We start from the raw sequence: 22,420 nt of genomic DNA on the forward strand, positions 1-22,420 counted from the left end.
CCCTAATTTTTCTCTTCCCTGCACTCCCAGGACTTTTCCCTCTTCCCCAGCAAGGGATTCCCCCCCCCCCCACTGTGCTTTCCTCCCCAGCCATGCACCGAAAAGTATGATTCCTCGCTGGGAACAAAGGACACACTCCTTGTGTGGGCTGGAGCAGAGGGGGGGCGGGGCTGGTTGCCGAGGCAACTCGGCGCCAGGCTGGGGGTTACCTGGCCACCAGCATGAGTGCAGCTCCATTCTTAGATAGTGGAGCAGGGTCCTGGAAGGAGATTTCCACCTGTGTCTGCTCTGCGGTTTGTCAGACTGTGTGTCTCTAGACTGCGGCTAGATTACAGACTTTCCTATTGGTTCCCGCGGGCCTCTTCAATTCTACCTGCCAATCCTCAGGAGTGGATTTACCCTGTACCTGCCTGAAACCTGAAGTGTGAATTTACCCTGTACCCGTCTGCAACCCTGAGTGTGGATTTACCCTGTACCTGCCTGCAACCTGAAGTGTGAATTTACCCTGTATTTGTCTGCAACCCTGAGTGTGGATTTACCTTGTCCCTGCCTGCAACCTGAAGTGTGAATTTACCCTGTACCTGCCTCCAACCCTAAGTGTGGATTAATCCTGTACCTGCCTCCTGGTGAGTGGATTAACCCTGGGCCTACCAGAACTCTGCCTGGACTGTGTCACCTGATTGTTTGTCCGGACCCGTGTGTGTCCCAATCCCTCACTGGCCAGGACTTTGCCCGTTCTATCAGGAGCCCCCTGTTATGGACTACCCCTGTTATCTGGAACTCTGTCCTACCCACGTTGGGTCTGACCCTGGGCACCTTTGTTTTGGCCCCTTTCTTTGTGAGCCTACCCTCTACCGTTCAATAAAAGACTTTGTTGGCACTCCTGCTCTCCATGTGCGTTCTGTCCCACTTACACTTCCGTTACAGAGACAAATACCCCTACCTCAATTTTTGTCTTTCTCTATTTCTATATCTGAATTTCTCATTTATTCCTAATCTATAATATATATATTTAAGTTCTAATATTACACTTTCGCTCCAAAGCCGATTGTGGTTTACGCTCTTATATTTTAAAACTACTTAAAATTGAAAAAACTAAGCTCAGAAGGAAGAGCGGTTGCTCTTCCTCAGAACAACCACATTTCCCCATACTAACATAAAAGTATTAAAATTAGTTTTTTGTTGGTTGGCTATGCTAAGAGCATCCATTTTGCTCAGAGAGAAGAAACTTATTCTACAGGGTGGAAGACTCTAAGCATTTACCAAGATGGGATGTTCCTTTTCTGTAGTTCCCAGTGATGTGAACGCAACTACTTCCATCTCCCTGACAAACGCCGCACTTATCCAGGGTGTGGGTGGAGAACAAGACCCCGTCACATCCTATCGGCTGCGGAGGAAGAGAGAAAAGCAGTCAGGAAAAGACAGAGGAGAGGTAAGTGTCCAAAGTTGCCAAGAACGTCTTCAAATCTACAGTAATGTCTCCACAAACCTCACATTTTCCAGAAACACAAACCCCTCGGAAGTCACTGTACTTGCAGGATGTTCCATCCCTGGCTTGGACCATCAGCTGTCTCTGACCGTCTATGGTGGTGCACTGCAGATCACAAGGTTTGCTGGAGATGTGCACGTAGTCATCTAGGAGGCACCAAAAACCCATGTGAACTATAGAAGACGCTGGGCTGTTTGAGGGGTGTATGTGCTAGGGGGGGGACATTTGGGGGAGGGATTTGTGCTAGGAGGGGAGATGGGGGGGATTTGTGCTGGGAGGGAGGATTTGGAGTGGGGGTAGAGGATGTGTACTTGGAGAGGAACTTTTAGGGGGGGAGGGATTAGGGGGACAAAGTTGCATTCTGGGAGGGGGATTTCAGCAGGGGGTCGATTTGTACTGGGAAAAGGGGGAATTTATGCTTAGGAGGGTAATCATGCATATTTAGGCTCAGTTTTTTTTCGGGGGGGGGGGGGGGGTTTATCGACACATAATGCTCATGCATCTTGGTGGGGGGATCACAGTTTGGCATATTCGCCCTGGTTTCTAGGTGACATTGTCCCGGCACTACTCTCAGGCAAAGCCTCTCTCCTGAGACTTATCATTTTGGGAATTATAGTGGAAAGATGCTGCCATTGGAGTGTGTAAGACTCCACTTATAACCAAATTATCACTTTTTGGGTGGACCTGCCTTTTAATTTTAGACATTTGCTTTAGCACAACCATAAGCTAATATTTACTGATTTAAGAAGATTTAAAAGAAGTGTGTCTTTAGGGCCCCTCCTCACAGTGTGAACAGGGGAAGCAAAATCTAGTGTTTTCATCCTGCCAATCCCATCATTAATGCTGCTTACCAGGGTATAGTGGTTTCCACTGGTAAGTTTTGCCATTGTATATGTGCGAATTGAACGATGTACACTGCTCTTCCCGAAAACTGCGGCTGTTGGATGGACATTCCTGAAATAGAAAAATATTCATAACCAAAAAGGCTTTGTTAGATTCATTTAAACTGATCTTGTGTCAATATAGCATGCATTGTCTTCCAGCTTTTGAGCATGCATAACACTGCCAAATAGCCCAGTAGTTACTTACATTCCTCTTACAGCACTACAGGATCTGTTAATTGATGCTGTCATCCATACTAAGGCCCCTTTCACACAGGCGGACCGTTCATATCCGCCTGTCAGTTTTTTTGGCGGATCTGAGCGGTCACCCCATGCATCTCTATGGGGCATCGAATGTCAGCGGAGACATGTCCGCTGACATCCGACCCGAAACCATATTTTCCATCCGTCCAGCGGATCGGATGAGATCGGATGAGAACGGACAGATGGTCCGTTGCCATCCGATTCCCCCATAGAGATGCATGGGGACCTGACAGCTGTGTCTCTGCACACAGCACGGAGAACAGCTGTCATCCTCCTGCTCAGCGGGGGGATCAGCGGATCTATCCCCCGCTGAGAAAAAGGAGTCCTCCTGAAGAACTCCGTGTGTGAAAGGGCCCTAAGGGCCTGGGAGATGGCATATGTTAGCATGATGTCAAGCTAGTAAAAGATTAGCAGCCGTAAGGTCCCAAGAAGGTTCTCTGCCTAGATGGTGAGCTCCAAAAGTCATCCTTAGATATATCACACAGAAGTAATTATGATGACAACAATATAGGTTCTCTTTAGGTTGGGAACATTCCCTTTGTGCTTTAAAGGATAATTTCACCTTTCGTAACATGTTATATGCTATACCCATATTCAGGGTGTACCCTGTAACATGTTACGAATGAACCAGCCCTTGGTACTCCCCAGTTCCTCTATATGACAGCTAGTGGGGATCTTCTGCCCCCTGCTAGCTGTCCCAGCCACGTCACTCATTCACAGTGTCCTGTGAATGGAAAACGACAAGGTCCAGCAGCCTGTGCTGTGGAGCGCCATGGTAGTTCATTCTCTCTTCCTGTCAGATTGTATCTGCTTGCCCATACGGGATGTACGTGCACACAGATACACTGGCAGATCTGCTGGAGAACTGCATGGCACCAGCGATCTGGTGATTGTTGTTGCAATGCTTTACAGGCTCCAAAAAAAATGCACATTTTTTTACCTGCAAAAAATTGTGCATTTATTTTTTTTCTATTAAATGTGAACTTATCCTTTAAGGTAGTCTCTGTTCATCCGCTGAGCTTGTTATGACCCCCTTACCTGCACCTTACAAAGGTGGAATCTCTTGGAGGTTCCTGTACAGTTTTTACTTCCAAGGCCACTCAGCAGTTTTCTCCTGAAATAAAAAAAAATGGTAGCAATTTTTTCTAAGATCCTTTATAGAAAACCCCCTTATGCATATGTTGTCTCTATCCTATCCCAGGACTCAAAATAAAAGAAAGACATTTTTCCAGCTTCCTATGTAGTGCTACAAGGACCGTGTAGAGAGACTCTGGTAAGTCTCATAAAGCCTAAAATGACTGACAACCCAAAAACAAAAACTGCAATAAGCTACATTAAAAAAAGGGAAATCAATGGTTTTAAAGTAATTTTGTCTAAAATATTCTATACGTTTTGGATGGAGAATGGGGTGCTTTTTGCAGATTTCCCTTCACAGGAAGTGAGGAGGGGAAATCTTTTTTAAGACAACTGTCACCAGAACAGGTGACAGGAGTTCATAAACAGTGCCAATTTTAGATTTCCCATCACTTTCAGTCCTGGTGATATGTTTACCAGTACAGATAGAGAAAACGAATTTCTCCAGCAGGGAGACAGACAGCATTTAAAACCCGACAGGAGTTCTAGAACATCCTCACTCACATCCAAAACTAAAAAAGGTTTGATGATTGCTAGATAGATAAAAAACAAACAAGCTTCAGTATCAACCTTCCTTGGTGACTTCTCTGCCTGGCTACCCAACTTTCTCTCTTCTGAAATCCCCACAATCATTCTTGGTGACTTCAACATCCCTGTTAATGCTAATACTAATGCTGCTTCTAAACTTCTCAGTCTAACCTCATCCCTTGACCTGAAGCAATGGATACAGGCTCCTACACACTCCACTGGCAACACCCTTGACCTTGTTCTCTCCTATCTATGCACTCCATGCAACCTCTCCAACAAACCTCTTCCACTCTCTGATCACCACCTTATTAGTTTCATACTCTCCCTGTCTTCCACCTCCTCTCCCTCCAACCACCTAACAGTTTCAGGCACTAAGGGCTGGAAGTCAAAATTACACATTGATGTCACTGATGACATGTCATACACCCAAAGGTGTTCTATCGGATTGAGATCAGGACTCTGTGCAGGCCAGTCAAGTTCCTCCACCACAAACTCGCTCATCCATGTCTTTATGAACCTTGCTTTGCGCACTGGTCCGCAGTCATGTTGGAACAGTAAGGGGCCATCCCCAAACTGTTCCCACAAAGTTGGGAGCATGAAATTGTCCAAAATGTCTGGTATGCTGACGCCTTAACCACTTAAGCCCCTGAAGATTTTACCCCCTTCCTGACCAGGGCCTATTTTGCGATTCGGCACTGCGTGACTTTAACGGACAATTGCGCAGTCGTGCAACACTGTACCTAAACGAATTTGACGTCCTTTTTTTCCCACAAATAGAGCTTTCTTTTGGTGGTATTTGATCACATGTGTGATTTTTTGATCATGCGCTATAAACAAAAAAAGAGCGTCAATTTTGCAAAAATAGCAATATTTTTCACATTTTTTAATATGAAATTCCCCCCAAAAAAAAATGTAAAAATCAAAATTTTTTAACATTTTCAGCCAATTTGTTTTATGCTACATATGTTTGGTAAAACAAAATCGCAAAAAGCGTATTTTGATTGGTTTGCGCAAAAGTTATCGCGTTTACTAACAAAGGGAAAGATTTTTGTCATTTTTGTTGTTTTTTTTAACGCGTAATGGCGGCGATCTGCGATTTTTTTTGCGGTACTGCGACATTGCGGCGGACAGATCGGACCCTTGACTGACATTTTTGACACTTTTGGGGTTACCAGGGACATTACTGCAGTAATCAGTGCTATACATATGCACTGTTACTGCAAAATGACACTGGTAGTGAAGGGGTTAACTTTATTTGAGAGGGAGGGACTGTGTGTGTCCCTAGGGGCGTGATTCTAACTGTGATTGGCTGTGGCTTGAGCTGTAGAAACAGTGATCAACGGTCCTACATAGTAGAACCATGTGATCACTGTTTCTACACAGGGAAGAATGACAGGCGGCTTGTTTACACTAGCCGCCTGCCTTTCTCCCTCTGCACCGACGATCGCCGAGTGACGGGCGGACATCGGGTCCGCCGGTCACACGTGCGGGGGGGTCCGTGACCACGCGGGAGCGGGAGCGCGCCTCTGGGGGCGCACGCTCGCGCCCTAGACCCTCACAGGCTAGCGACGTAGATCTACGTCACTCTGCCTGTGAGGGGCTGACTGCCGTCACAAATAGTCGTGCGGCAGTCGGCAAGTGGTTAAGAGTTCCCTTCACTGGAACTAAGGGGCCAAGCCCAACCCCTTAAAAACAACCCCACATCATATGATTTGGACCAGAGCACAAAGCAAGGTCCATAAAGACATGGAAGAGCGAGTTTGGGGTGGTGGAACTTGACTGGCCTGCACAGAGTCCTGACCTCAACCCAATAGAACACGTTTGGGATGAATTAGAGTGCAGACTGCGAGCCAGGCCTTCTCTTACAACTTCAGTGCCTGACCTCACAAATGCGCTTATGGAAGAATGTTCAAACATTCCCATAGACACACTCCTAAACCTTGTGGACAGCCTTCCCAGAAGAGTTGAAGCTGTTATAGCTGCAAATGATGGGCCAACTCAATATTGAACCCTACAGACTAAGACTGGGACGACATTAAAGTTCATCTGCGTATAAAGGCAGGCATCCCAATACTTTTACCAATATAGTGTATCATTTACTTATGAAAAAAGGGAATCAGATGACAAGAAAAGAGGGCTAAAACATAATGCAGTGCACTAATTCCTGACCAAATACTAACTTTCTAATACAGTGTGCGAAAATTAAAAAAGAAGTCAGCATAAGTGCTGCTTTTCTACGGATGATTACTCTGCAATGTCATTGTGAACGTTAAAAAGTCATTACTACATCATTACATTGTTTCAGTGAAATCTCCATTATAAGATTATGGGAAGAGACATGACTTGCTAACTCTTGAATAGTATAATTGTTGCTGCTGGATATTTCTGCTTTGGACTACGTACAGTGGATAACAATGTGCATTCAGCTGCCCCACCTCTGTCGGAGGCAGTGCCTCTCCTGAGACTTCACTCCTCCGCCGCAGGTGCGGGTACATGCAGTCCACTTGGTCCACTCCCCCCACCAGAAGGTTGTCACATCAGCCCCTTCTTCCAAGCTGTTGGACGTCTGAGTTATGTCCTGTGTGTTGTTCACGTCCAAGTTTTGGGAAGAAAACACAATAATAACTTGAATCACTATGGTTAGGTAATAGTTGTGGTTGATTTCCTGTATTTGGTTTTTATGCAGTACATAGAGCAGAGCCATCTGTACCACTCTCCCTCCAAGGAGGAACTCAAAGTATATTATCTCTACCAAGCTCTGGGGCCATTCCATCTGATTCCAATCAACCTCTCGCTACATTTTTAAATGATAGGAAGAAACCACCGTAACATAAGGAAATATGCAAACTCAATTTAAACGGTTTGCATGCTGAAGGTAATGTTAATACTTTTTAGAACTTTGCACATTTTTCTTTACTTTTTCATCAAAATTGCGTAATTGTTTTTGTGCTTTTTTTTTTTTTTAATATGCAGTGAAATCAAAGCAAGATTTTACAAATCTTTATAAAATGGCCTTACTACACTATGTAGGATGTTGGCAAGTATAAGTGTTCGCTCATACTTCAAAAATGAGCCTTGCCACACCATGGTAACAAGTATCCCAAAAAATGGTCCAGGAGTTTAAAAAAAAAAAGCCAAACCAATATACACTATATTGTCAAAAGTATTTGGACACCTGCCTTTACAAGCACATGGACTTTAATGGCATCCCAGTCTTAGTCCGTAGGGGTCAATATTGAGTTGGCCCACTCTTTGCAGCAAAAACGGCTTTAACTCTTCTGGGAAGGCTGTCCACAAGGTTTAGGAGTGTGTCTATGGGAATGTCTGATCATTCTTCCAGAAGCGCATTTGTGAGGTCAGGCACTGATGTTGAACGAGAAGGCCTGGCTCAGAGTCTGCACTCTAATTCATCCCAAAGGTGTTCTATCGGGTTGAGGTCAGGACTCTGTGCAGGCCAGTTAAATTCCTCGACCCCAAACTCGCTCATCCATGTCTTTATGGACCTTGTTTGTGCACTGCTGCGTAATCATGTTGGAGGGATCCATCCCCAAACTATTCCTACAAAGTTGGGAGCATGAAATTGTTCAAAATGTCTGTCTTGGTATGCTGAAGCTATAAGAGTTCCCTTCACTGGAACTAAGGGGCCAAGCCCAACCCCTGAAAAACAACCCCACACCATAATCCTCCCTCCACCAAATGATTTGGACCAGTGCATAAAGCAAGGTCCATAAAGACATAGTTGAGCGAGTTTGGGGTGGAGGAACTTGACTGGCCCACACAGAGTCCTCACCTCAACCCAATTGAACACCTTTGGGATGAATTAGAATGCAGACTGCGAGCAAGGCCTTCTCATCCAACATTAGTGCCTGACTTCACAAATGCGCTGCTGAAAGAATGGTCAAACATTCCCAAAGACACACACCTAAACCTTGTGGACAGCCTTCCAAGAAAAGTTGAAGCTGTTATAGCTGGAAAGGCTGCGCCAGCTCAATATTGAACCCTACAGACTAAGACTGGGATGCCATCAAAGTTCATGTGCGTGTAAAGGCAGGCGTCCCAATACTTTTGACAATATAGTGTATGTGTGTGTGTATATATATATATATATATATATACATACACTGTATAATATATATATATATACATACACACACAGTATCTCACAAAAGTGAGCACACCCCTCACATTTTTGTAAATATTTTATTATATCTTTTCATGTGACAACACTGAAGAAATTACACTTTGCTTTTAGTAAAGTAGTGAGTGTACAGCTTGTATAACAGTGAAAAATGTGCTGTCCCCTCAAAATAACTCAACACACAGCCATTAATGTCTAAACTGCTGGCAACAAAAGTGAGTACACCCTAAGTGGAAATGACTAAACTGGGCCCAATTAGCCATTTTCACTCCCTGGTGTCATGTGACTCATTAGTGTTACAAGGTCTCAGATGTGAATGGGGAGCATGTGTGTTCAATTTGGTGTTATTACTTTTACTCTCTCATATTGGTTACTGGAAGTTCAACATGGCACCTCATGGCAAATAACTCTCTAAAGATCTGAAAATAAAGAATTGTTGCTCTACATAAAGATGGCCTAACCTATAAGAAGACCAAGGCCAAGATCATACAGCGGTTTAACAGGACAGGTTCCACTCAGAACAGGCCTCGCAGTTGAGTGCACATGCTCGGCGTCATATCCAGAGTTTGTCTTTGGGAAATAGACGTATGAGTGCTGCCAGCATTGCTGCAGAGGTTGAAGGGGTTGGGGGACAGCCTGTCAGTGCTTAGACCATACGCCGCACACTGAATCAAATTGGTCTGCATGGCTGTCATCCCAGTAGGAAGCCTCTTCTTAAGATGATGCACAAGAAAGCCCACAAACAGTTTGCTGAAGACAAGCAGACTAAGGACATGGATTACTGGAACCATGTCCTGTGGTCTAATGAGACCAAAATAAACCTATTGGATTCAGATGGTGTCAAGCGTGTGTGGCAGCAACCAGGTGAGGACTGAGGAGTACAAAGACATGTGTGTCTTGCCTACAGTCAAGCATGGTTGTGGCAATGTCATGGTCTGGCACTGCATGAGTGCTGCCGGCACTGGGGATCTACAGTTCATTGAGGGAACCATGAATGCCAACATGTACTGTGACATACTGAAGCAGAGCATGATCCCCCTCCCTTCTGGGACTGGGCCTCAGGGCAGTATTCCAACATGATAACGACCCCAAACACACCTCCAAGACAACCCCTGCCTTGCTAAAGAAGCTGAGGGTAAAGGTGATGGACTGGCCAAGCATGTCTCCAGACCTAAACCTTATTGAGCATCTGTGGGGCATGCTCAAATGGAAGGTGGAGAAGGGCAAGGTCTCTAACATCCACCAGCTCCATGATGTGGTCATGGAGGAGTGGAAGAGGACTTCAGTGGCAACCTGTGAAGCTCTGGTAAACTCCATGCCCAAGAGGGTTAAGTCTGTGCTGGAAAATAATGGTGGCCACACAAAATATTGACACTTTGGGCCCAATTTGGACATTTTGACTAAAGGGTGATTTTGGAAAAAAAAAAGGGTGTACTCACTTTTGTTGCCAGCGGTTTAGACATTAATATGTTGAGTTATTTTGAGGGGACAACAAATTTTCACTGTTAGTCCCCGTTCACACTGGGGAGACCTGTGAGGCGACCTGGTCGCCTCACAGGTCGCCTTCCATAGAGAAGCTGCGGACCCGTTCTAATAGGAGCGACACAAGTCGCTCCGACTTAGAAAAAGGGTCCGGAGCTTCTTTGGGGCGACCCGGAGTGACCGTCATAGACTTCAATGTTATGAAGTCCGTGCCGGCCGCTCCGAGGTCGCGGCGCGCTGCTGGCACCGCGACCTCGGAGGTCGCCCCAGGAAGTCGGATCTCCCCAGTGTGAACGGGGCCTTATACAAGCTGTACACTCACTACTTTACATTGTAGCAAAGTGTAATTTCTTCAGCGTTGTCACATGAAAAGATATAATAAAATATTTACAAAAATGTGAGGGTTGTACTCACTTTTGTGAGATACTGTATATAAAGTGCATCCAGAAAGTATTCACAGCGCTTCACTTTTTCCACATTTTGTTATGTTACAGCCTTATTCCAAAATGGATTCAATTCATTATTTTCCTCAAAATTCTACAAACAATACCCCCATAATTTTTTTTATCATAAATAATCAGCGCATGTTTGTATTCCCCTTAGGTTGACCAAATGATATAGAAAATCACAATTACCACCGATACAAAATATCAATACATGCAATGAATAAAATAAAAAAATACATAAAATATATAAAAAATATATAAAATATATATAAAATATATAAAAATATGAAAAATAGTAATTGGTGTATTATACACTGTGCAAAAAAAGTAAATAGCGATTTCTCATTCACAGTGCGGTTTATGAAAAATCAGAATTAGGAAGTAATTTTTTGTGTGATATACACTGCAAAAGTGCAAAAAAATAATTATTTCATATAAATCATTAAATATTAAGTTCATATAATAAAAATATGTATTACGAAAGGTAGAAGAAATAAAATCAGTTATATATGAATAAAGACCCAAAAGTGCCAAAAAGTGCTGAAGACAATATGTGGTTTACTCGATGATCTATTCACTGTATTCACTCGTGAGAAATCACCCAGCTGTGCTCTTTCCACCATGTTTTTCCTAAATTAATTCCCCAGATAGGGAGCTGGTAAAATTATAAACCAGCAATCATGCCTCAAACAATATAAATATTTTACAACAGATTGGTTTAAAATCCCAAGATGGATTTTCCCATTTAATCCATAAATATTACGACTCAGAAATATACAAGGTAAGGTATGAAAGAGAAAGAAAGGCATCCATAGCGTAATTTTGCATTAAAACAATTTATTTAAGACATGTTTAAGATACACTAACATTTCATTGTGTCTGCCCGACACTAGGGTATTCACGTGTATGTTACGCCTTCTGGCTTTAGTTACGAACCCGGAGTGTAGATTTCGTTATGTTACGGTGTCTGTCGGCATCCTGGCCCTGCCCAAAGGACACCGTAACAAAACCTTTTTTTAATACCCCCATAATGACAACGTGAAAGAAGTTTGTTTGAAACCTTTGCAAATTTATTTAAAATAAAAAATGAAAAAATACCATGTACACAAGTATTCATAGCCTTTGCTCAATACATTGTTGAAGCACCTTTGGCACCAATTACAGCCTTAAGTCTTTTTGAGTATGATGCTACAAGTTTGACACACCTATTTTTGACACAGGCATTTTCAGAGCTCTCCAGAGATGTTCAATCGGGTTCAAGTCTGGGCTCTGGCTGGGCCACTCAAGGATATTCACAGAAGTGTCCTATAGGCACTCCTTTGTTATCTTGGCTGTGTGCTTAGGTTTGCTGTCCTGTTGGTAGATGAACCTTCGTCCCAGACTGAGGTCTAAAGCGCTCTAGACCAGGTTTTCATCAAGGATGACTCTTTTCATTGCCGCATTAATCTTTTCCTCAATCCTGACTAGTCTCCCAGTTCCTGCCACTGAAAAACATCCCCACAGCATGATGCTGCCACCATCATGCTTCACTGTAGGGATGGTATTGGTCAGGTGATGAGCGGTGCCTGGTTTCCTCCAGACATGATGCTTGCCATTCAGGCCAAAGAGTTTAATCTTTGTTTTATCAGACCAGATAATTTTGTTTCTTATGGTCAGAGAGTCCTTCAAGTGCCTTTTGGCAAACTCCAGACGGGCTGTCATGTGCCTTTTACTAGCTTCCGTCTGGCCCCTCTACCATACAGGCCTGATTGGTGAAGTGCTGCAGAGATGGTTGTTCTTCTGTAAGGTTCTCCTCTCTCCACAGAGAAACGCTGAAGCCCTGTCAGAGTGACCATCGGGTTCTTGGTCACCTCCCTGACTAAGGACCTTCTCCCCCGATCGCTCAGTTTGACGGGACGGCACGCTCTAGGAAGAGTCCTGGTGGTTCCAAACTTCTTCTATTTATGGATGATGGAGGCCACTGTGCTCATTGGGACCTTCAATGCTGCATATATTTTTCTGTACCCTTCCCCAAATCTCAATATAATAATGTCTCTGGGGTTTACAGACAATTCCTTGGACTTCATGGCTTGGTTTGTGCTCTGACATGCACTTTTAACTGTGGGACCTTTATATAGACAGGCGTGTGCCTTTCCAAATCATGTCCAATTACCTGAATTTACCATAGGTGGACTCCAATCAAGTTGTAGAAACATCTCCAGGAGGATCAGTGGAAACAGGAAGCACCTGAGCTTAATTATGAGTGTCATGGCAAAGGCTGTGATACTTTTTTTTTTAATTTTTAATTTTAAATAAATGTGCAAAGATTTCAAACAAATTTCTTTCACATTGTCATTATGGGGTATTATTTGTAGAATTTTGAGGGAAATAATGAATTTATTCCATTTTGGAATAAGGCTGTAACATAACAAAATGTAGAAAACGTGAAGCCCTGTGAATACTTTCTAGATGCACTGTAGTATGTACAGTATATATATATATATATATATTTACAGTATATTCTTTTTAATAATCTCTCCCTAGCATAGTATGAATCAAAATCCCCTCAGGGGAGGACAACAAGGGTAATAGCTTATGCCCCACCCACTGAGGAGCTGTATGCACCTTCGATACTTCCTATGTGCTCAATAAAGACATCGGTGCTGCACTAATTGATTGTGGAGACAAGTGCTTACCTGCGTTATAGAGAAAGTGACATTTCCCAATATCATAAGCAGAGGTATCAACCCCTGGTTCAGGTTTTTCCGGATAATAAATAGGAATAGCTGTCTGTTTACTGGGGTAATGCTCATTTCTAGAAGACAGAGACAAAAAGCAATTCTTTTAGGACTGTCAGGCAGGCTTCATATTTTTAAATATTTCAGTTTTATTAATAAATCATTACACTATTTAAACTTGATCTTCTTGTCATTTAATGATGCAATGTCATTTCAATTTAATGGCTAAAAAAGTATTACCTATCAGCCCATATAGCACACATCAGTTTGTAACCTGGATTTCACAGAATCTCCATCCCCCTGCTGCTTTAAAGCGTAACTCCACTTTTATTGAGAAAAAAAACATTCTCCTCTGGGTGTTCTCTGTACATTAAAAGGATTTTAACAAACTTTGTTGCAGATTCCTACCTTTTGTTATTCTGAAGAAATCATTGTTTGTTCATCTGTGCCTCTGTGCTGAGTAGGTTTAATGGGAGCGGTTTCATAATTATCTATCAGCTGTGGCAGCTGCAGGGCACTAATGAGGAAAAGCTGCTGGGCCTGCATCCCTTTAGACATGTTCCTATTGGGAGTATCTCACCAAAAATTAAATTTTTATTGCAGGGGATGCCAGAAATCTGACTTGTATCTTAGGCAGACGTCTGGGAAAATTGGTGAGCCAATCACGCAAGCAGGAAATTATGTTTCTGGGGTGTGGTCAGTATACATTCTGTGTACAGAACAGCTCTAGGTAGCCATATTGCATTGCATTTTCAGAAAATTACAACAGCTGCAGATTAAAAGGAAAGGTAATTTTTAATAACATTCAATTACAATATGATTTGTGTCGCAATTGTATATGCTATATTATTTTTTTTTTATTTACTGATTTTATTCCCCACGAAAGTGGAGTTACCCTTTAACTAGCCTACTGCCTCTCCAATAAGTCCCCACCATACATGTCTGATTGTACAATCAACTATTTAGTGCAGTGCTTCGCCTAAGTGGAAAAAAAATTATTGGATAGTTTAGCTAGGTCCTCATATAACACGGATTTGGTAAATATAAGGGATATTTTATAGATACTATACAGTCAGATTGTAACATGTACAGTTCATATATTTTCATTGAGTAAACAGATACAAAGTGATGAGCCGAACACCCCGGTTCGATTCGCATCAGAACTTTGCGAACAGAGGAAAAGTTTGTTCGAACAAACAAACCCCATTGAAGTCTATGGGACTCGAGCCTCAAAAATCAAACAGCCTAATTTTGAAGGCTTAAATGCAAGTTATTGCCCAAAAAAGTGTATGGGGGTCCGGGTCCTGACCTGGGGAACATGTAGCAATGAAAACAATCGTTTTTAAAGGAGCAGTGATTTACTGATTTTAATGAGGATTAAAGTGAAACTATAAAAATGAAAAATTCCTTCAAATATCGTGCCTGGAGGTCCCCTGAATGTGCCTGTAAAGTAGAGCATTTCTACGATGTATGTAGCCTGCTGCAGCTATACTGGCATTTCTAAAGCAAAAAATGTCATATATAAATATACATACAAATTTCAAATTGCATGTACTTGTCATACGGGTGCAGAAAAATTGGGCCTTGTTTGTTGGTGGTGCCTGAACACCGTAACCCCTCGCAGTTACTCTTGCTGGGCGCAGGAACGGGCCCTGCTGCTAAAAAATCCATACAAATTTGAAATCGCATGTACTTGTCATTTAGGTGCCAAAAATTGGGCCTTTGCGGTTGGTGGTGCCTGAACACCGTAACCAAGGCCTCGCAGTTACTCTTGCTGGGTGTAGGAATAGGACCTGCTGGTAAGAATTGCATGCAAATTTGAAATTGCATGTGCTATACAAGTTCCAAAAATTGGGCCTTTGCCGTTGGTGGTGCCTGAACACCGTAACCAAGGCCTCGCAGTTACTCTTGCTGGGTGCAGGAAGGGGCCTGCTGGTAAGAATTGCATACAAATTTGAAATTACATGTGCTATACAAGTGCCAAAAATTGGGTCTTTGCCGTAGTTGGTGCCTGAACACCGTAACCAGGGCCTTGCAGTTACTCTTGCTGGGTGCAGGAATGGGACCTGCTGGTAAGAATTCCATACAAATTTGAAATTGCATGTGCTATACCAGTACCAAAAATTGGGCCTTTGCCGTAGGTGGTGCCTTAACACCGTAACCAAGGCCTTGCAGTTACTTTTGCTGGGTGCAGGAATGGGACCTGCTGGTAATAATTCCATGCAAATTTGAAATTGCATGTACTACACAGGTGCCAAAAATTGGCCTTTGGTGTTGGTGGTGCCTGAACACCGTGAGCCCTCACAGTTAGCAGGGCAAAGGGACAGGGCCTGCTGTTAAAAATGACATACGACATTTAAATTGTATGCACCTGTCATACAAGTGCAGAAAAATAAGGCCTTGGGGGTTGGTAGTGACATAAACCAAAAACATTGTTGGAAGCTAGCAGAATAAAGGTAGAGGAATAGGATAAGCCTGTGTGAATGGGGATAGAGGAGAGACCAGATGCAGCCAAGCACAGATATAAGACTCAGGTAAGTGTTTGGGAAAGGGGGGGGGGGGTTATTCCACAGCAAATGCTAAAATGTTTTAACCTAATGCAGGGAAATGAATAAGGTAAAAAAACGTTTTACCTTTGGAACCACTTTAAGTACATATGGTAATTCAGTAGTTGAGGTCAGGGCCGGGATAAGAGGTTGTCAGGAAGGGCGGCTGCCCTGGATGCAATGGTTTATTGTAATTATGGGGGCGCCCTGTGCCAGTTGCTTCTGTTTCAAGGCTGACAGAAGTGGTGACAGCAACATTACTGCTATTCCTAACCATCCATCACTGCTAACTCTAACCATACATCTTCTCCCTGCCCCGTACCTTTGGCCACCTTGATTGGCTGGGCCCAGGCAGGGCCGGGACAAGGGGTGGGCAGGAGGAGAAGCTGCCCTTGGTGCAACAGTTTATTGTAGGGATGGGGGCGTCCTGTTCCAGTTGCTTCTGTTACAGGGCTGATAGGTGTGGAGACAGCAACATCACTGCTAGACTTAGCCATTCATCACTGTTAACCCTAACCATCCATCATCTCCCTGCCCAGTACCTTTAGCAACCCTGATTGGATGGGCCCAGGCAGGGCCGGGACAAGGGATGGGAAAGAGGTGGAGTTGCCCTTGGTGCAAAAGTTTATTGTATGGATGGGGGCGCCCTGTGCCAGTTTCTTCTGTTACAAGGCTGACAGGAGTAGTGACCGTGACATCACTGCTAACCCTAACGGAAGAGGAGGGGGTACAGTTTGGCATCTTTTCCCTGGGCACTAGATGACCTTGTTCCGGCTCGAGTTGAGGTACAAAAAGTGTTGCATCTTAGGACTCAATATTCCCAGGTTTGATTGGCGAAGAAGGAAAGGGAAGAAAATAAAATGGGGGGGGGGGTTGATTGCAGATTGCAGATTTAGTTTAGTCATCTTTAAGCTTGCAATACCGAGACTGGGAAATATTCAAGGTGGTTTGGGGAAGGAGTGGGAAGTGGGAGGATTCTTAGGGACCTATTGTCCGGACGTGTAAGTATAAACAGCATTCTAATCTTTAATGTAAACACAGAACAGGTCTTCTAAGAGGGAGGAGCTGAGCTTCTCAAAGAACCAACTTGAAGAACAATGCTTTAGCTATAAGTTTTGAAGATGAATTGCTCCACAGTGCCCACAGCCACATAGATCAAGGAAGGCTGGTTTGAAACTCTCATCTCCTGAAGAAGTCCCGTGACCGTGGCGATACGCGTCAAGATGTAAGGCAAACTCAGAAGTGCGGCATCACAGGCGGCTCGGACCTAGAGCCTCGGTATTTCCACACCGTTGAAAGTCTACCTAAGGCCCCGTTCACACTGGGGCGATCCGACTTGCCGGGGCGACCTCATAGGTCGCGGCGCGCTGCTCGCACCGCGACCTCGGAGGCGGCCAACACGGACTTCATAACATTGAAGTCTATGCAGGTCGCTCCGGGTCGCCCCAAAGAAGCTCCGGACCCTTTTTCTAAGTCGGAGCGACTTGTGTCGCTCCTATTAGAACGGGTCCACAGCCTCTCTATGGCAGGCGACCTGTCGCCTGACAGGTCGCCCCAGTGTGAACTGGGTCTAAATGTAAGTTACTATTTTGTTTTAATAAACTTTACCAAAATACTACACAAGAAGAGCCTCTCTTTTCTGCTCCGCATCCTACCGGGAGTGTTCCTAGGATACCATGACGCCCCCCCTGGAAGGATATAGGATCACCAGGAATCCCTGCCACAAGCGGTATCCTTAAAGGTACTACGGCACCCTCAAAACCATCCCCCCCTGGATGATTACTGGAGTGTCAGGAGGCCTCCCCTCTTTTATGCTGTAATCTTACAGCAGTAAGGTAAGGGTGTAGTACACCCGGAAGAATGGCATCCTTATTTCACTGTTGGTGTTAAAGTAACCCCCCTGATTATTGTAATGGGGGTAGTGGTGCACTTCAGGGGCTGGATGTTTGTATTTCTCTAGAGTTAATCGATGAGTGTGTATTAAATGATGATGAGTGTGTGTCAATAAATCCGGTTTTGAAAAAAGTGCTGAGTGCTAAAGTGTTGAAAATGTGCTTTGTAGTTGGGAATGGTGCTTAATTTAGATAAGTGAATCAAAGTGCAATGTGCTTCCTAGATATACAGATATGTGAAACCTCGATCGATGTGTGTCTATTCGATGTCCAAGTGTGCTGGCAGCGATTATTGCAACAACTCAATAAATAAATATTCCATCAATACCATAAATATTCTTAAAAAAGTAGATACAGTCAACAAGTCGATCGATAAAAAATTGGACATATATAGGTGCTCATCTAAAGTGCTACGTGACTCCTATAATCACCTTATAAATCTTAAAGAGTGATTCCAATAAGTGAAAAAAAGAAATAAATACAGTAGAAGTTCATATATATATATATTAAAATCGTTTCCAAAGAAAGAGTCCAAGGTGTTCCAAAATAAAATTACAATCCTTTCTCTTTGTGGACGTGCTTAGTGTGGGTAAAGTGACTTGATTCCTCCACCTTGTGTGTCACCTCTATGTGTGCCAAACTCTCACCTTAAAAGCAAGAAAAATAAGCCTCTGGTATATTTCAAGAATATGGGTAGATGTTGTTCTCTTTAGACTCTATTCGTTATGGGTCACCGATATGGATTCCCCTTAGGTTGAAATTTCCTGGACTTCTATCCACCAATGACCGATTCGGTCCACTTTCCTTGTGCTATCCTCCTTGTTTGGCTCAAAAACAAAGGACTATCATGGTGCAGTAATTCTATACTTTTATTTCCATGTACGTAGATATGCACTTACATTTAGTAGAATTTCATTCAGCATAAACCACAAAACAAACGCTATGGAGATCGAGTTCCGTTCGTAACGTCATTTCCGGGTATAGGGCTCCTCCTGATTAGTTCACCTGTACTCCCAGCGGGATTACCACTCACAAGATCTCGCTTTTTACTCGCGTTCATATACTTTTATGGTGTGATTCATACATTCAATATTTATTTCTTACGGACTGTCTTATTGCTTTCAGTATATGGCCTTGTATGATTTACTAGATTTTTCTTATTAATTATTGGTGTCACCCAGTCACCATTCACAATATTGGCACTGAAGACACATTATCTTGTTTATTCATTTTACTTATGGACTGCTTTATTGCTTTCAACATATGATCCTGCATTATCAAGATTTTAAATATTCTTTATTGATTTCTTGTGGTGTCACATAGTCTGTCACCACTCACAGTATTGGCACTGTAGTCACTTTATATTTGTAAGCACACTATTGCTATCTTGGATTACCCACAGCACTTCAGCCATATTATATTTTTCACCACTGTCACCACTCACAGTATTGGCACTGTAGTCACTTTATATTTGTAAGCACACTATTGCTATCTTGGATTACCCACAGCACTTCAGCCATATTATATTTTTATATGATTCAATCATTTCTTTGCATTATTATCACTTTACAGTGACAATTGTATAAACAATTTTTGTTATACACCCACTGGACAAGCGCAGCTCCATTACCTTACTATTTTTGCTATATACTCAGTTTCTTGGTTAGGCTGAACTAGGAGCTGCAGCTCTCCTTCTGTTTTTCCCAATTATTTCGTCATTTCCTTACTTCTGCTGTGATAGCGCAGGGGCCTGGTTTGAAACTCTATTCCTGCTTGTTAGAAATATGTAAACACATGAATGTCCATAGGCTGCACACAGATTTATATTAATCTACACAAACATATCCGATGTTAGGTCTGCTTTAAAACGAGTTCTGGAATTCTTTCTGTAAATGTGTGCAGGGTTAAGTGCCGGTTCACATTAGTGCGATCACAGAGATCGCATGTAATTCGGAGCGCACTGCTCTTTAAATTACATGCGATCTCTGTGCGGTTTGTATGGCTGTATGGCTGAATTTGCACCGCAATCGCACAAAAACACGCACAGGACCCTTTTTTTGGTCCACAGCAGAATCAGATCACATGGTGGTTCACACTAGTGCGATCCGATTCTGTGCGAACTTTCAGATCGTACTGCGATATGCGATCTGATCTGGGGGTGTCGTTAACTTTTAATTGACACCCCCAGCCTATCGCATATGGCAGTGTGAACTGCCAGGGGTGCGGATGCGATGCGGGAACATGCTGTATATTCGCAGCGTTCCCGCATCACCCAAATGTGAACCGGCACTTAACCCTGCACACATTTAATTACAAGGTAAAAAAATAAACAAGGCTTCCGGAAAAAAAAAAAAAAAACAATAACAAACATAGAACCAATATTTTTATTAAACAACTGGACCATCAATGGTGAACAGAAGCTTCTTGTAAACTAATACATCCTGGGTGCAGATGTGCAGAAATCTGCTGCTTTGACTCTCTAAGGAGCCTTCAAATTTATCTCCTGGCCACAGCGTGTTGGACTAGGAAATGTATCTGACTGTTACACCCCACCCCTCACTGTAAGACAGATGCTGTTCAGTGAGGAGGTGGCGTCCTGGGACAAGCACACTTCCACTTGTTGCCTTTCCAAACAAGTGCGCAGATGTCATCTTCATCAGGTGGCATGGAGCCTCCACCCTTTAATCGCCTCGCAAAGTCAAAAAAGAATACAACAACCTTTCTAAAATAAAATGTTAAGCGAAACACCAGACAGAACGTTTTGGATAGAGTGAGGAGGGGTTAGGACCTAAGTCAAGTTTTAATCGCTGTCTGTGACCCCACCAAGGAGATTTCAGCACATTCGCTGACTCAGTGCTTTGACAAGAAGTAAGGGAGGATCTCTCTCCTGGGACTTTTGTATGCATTCTGTTGATCAATAAATGCCTAAAGCCGGCCATAGATGGACCGAATCTCAGCCAGTTCAAAGGAGACCAACCGAGATTCAATCTATCTATGGGCAGGCTAGTTGCACCTAGGTCGATCCATCAATCAACTTGAGTACAACTAGCCTGTTGGATTTATTTAAATGCAATTACTAGCCGCTAGTAGTAATTATTGTGTCCTGCTGGCTCCCTGCCACAAGAACACTATAGCACTGTGAACAGGATTCCCCCATCAACACTGATCATTTGTATGAGTTTAAGGTGTGTCTTAAAGTGAGTTCGTTATAGATATGCTTAAAATATCTGGTACCAACATCCCCGTACTTAAATATAAGTGAAGCTCTGAAATCACAGAGCTCTCGTATACACGAGAGAAAAGGAGGGCTTGGATACACCAATTTGAATGGGACTTTTTACGGTACCAATTAGAAAAATTTAGTAAAGACAGAAAAAATATATAAAATATTATAGATTTTATTCAAAAACATTAAAAAATTCATCTTATTGAAAATTTTTTTAGGATGAATGTTGGTTTACATAGAGAACATACAAGAACATACAGAAACCAAATATGTCTATGGACAATGAAATATATCACATGAGTGACTGCATATACATATATAGGACCATATCAAGTGGCTGATAGTTGCTCAAAAGTGAATAAGCTGTGAGTTCATCCACTATGGCAATATTCAGCGCCCGCCCGACATGTTTCACCACAGGGGCTTCTTCAGGGGCATAGCATACAGTATAGTGATGGTCATATTGCTATACGAGGCAAAAAACACAAAAAAGAAAAATATTAGAAACAACACAACATCAAACATTCGCATTGATTATGGTGGTGCATGCCAGAGAGCCGTGCAGGTCCCCAGGGAAGCAAAATTCCCTCCACTGCTGAGAGAGCCCCAAACACCGGAGGAAACACCAGAGCATCGTGCGCATGCAGGGTCCATGAGACCAGGTGCTTAAGGGTCAGTGATGAGTGAAAGAAAAAGGAAGAATTCCGACACCATACAACTGAAATCCCAAATCTTGGAGAAACCACGTGTTCTAGTAAAGTAGTCTCCTTACCGGAACGTTTGACCCTCGGTTAGGAAAGGTCAAACGGGCATAGATCATATATGGAAACCCAGTATAAGCGGTATCTCCAATGATGGCTGCCACCAGGTCCGTCACACTTGATTCATAAATGATGTTAGATCAACATAACTTCACATCTCCTAAGTTCCTTATCTTGAATGGTAAAGGGACCCCTCATTAGCAGTGTTGCCATGAAGATGGCCGCTCTCCTCACACTACCGGCCCTTCTGTTGTCAGTGGGAAGTAGTACAGCACTATAGGTGGAGGCGAAGCTGTGCTCTTTGAAAATGCTAGCTGCCTGTCATGCTGATTCTCTGGCTTCAATGCTCTAAATAAGTATGCAGATAAGGACATAGCAGAAGATGGCTAAAATGTTACCAGAGTTCTGGGAAAAGCAGTGAGCCAATCACACAAACAGAAAATGATCTTTCTGGGGGTGGGCCGTACACTTATAGGGAACACCTCCAGTTTGCCACGGCAGCCTATATGTCAAGTTTTTGGCAGTTGCAGAAAGTCACAACCTTAGCACATTGAAACAGATTAGTCATTTTAATAACATCAAGTAATATAGTAATTTTTGTAGTGAAAGTGGAGTTTTCCTTTAAGCATTAACAAAGACTCTCTTGTAGCCCCCTCCAAAATGTCCAAACATTACAAGCTGTGCAGATTCGGGGTTTGTTTTACCTCCATGTCCTTCCCCCGTAGCCGCTTTTCCCTAAAGGATTGTTGGAGGAGTATACTAATTCATTGATGAAGCTGAGCCTAGAAGTTTTGGCCGGCCGCAGAAAGGACAGGTGTCTTAGTGTCTCCCCCACACTTGCTTTTCATTAAGTCTTCCAGACATAGCTGGGAATGAGCCAAGAAACACTGCTTAGTGCGACGTCTGACATGAACTT

General features: G+C 43.1%; 1 protein-coding gene across 1 annotated transcript in view; it reads right to left on the bottom strand.

The window, feature by feature from the left end:
* ADAMTSL2 (ADAMTS like 2) overlaps positions 1 to 22,420 on the bottom strand; it is a 144,140-nt gene that overhangs the window by 107,126 nt on the left and 14,594 nt on the right. The window contains exons 3-8 of the mRNA XM_082262776.1: positions 13,038 to 13,156; positions 6,732 to 6,874; positions 3,673 to 3,748; positions 2,341 to 2,443; positions 1,490 to 1,635; positions 1,264 to 1,387 (exon numbers count right to left, since the gene is read on the bottom strand). Of these exons, the coding sequence (XP_082118902.1) occupies positions 1,264 to 1,387; positions 1,490 to 1,635; positions 2,341 to 2,443; positions 3,673 to 3,748; positions 6,732 to 6,874; positions 13,038 to 13,154 (709 nt within the window). The 5' untranslated portion in view covers positions 13,155 to 13,156. The remainder of the gene's footprint in view (positions 1 to 1,263; positions 1,388 to 1,489; positions 1,636 to 2,340; positions 2,444 to 3,672; positions 3,749 to 6,731; positions 6,875 to 13,037; positions 13,157 to 22,420) is intronic.

Source organism: Pelophylax lessonae (assembly GCF_965119305.1).
Source record: "Pelophylax lessonae genome assembly, chromosome: 7".
In the NCBI taxonomy this organism is placed as follows: domain Eukaryota; kingdom Metazoa; phylum Chordata; class Amphibia; order Anura; family Ranidae; genus Pelophylax; species Pelophylax lessonae.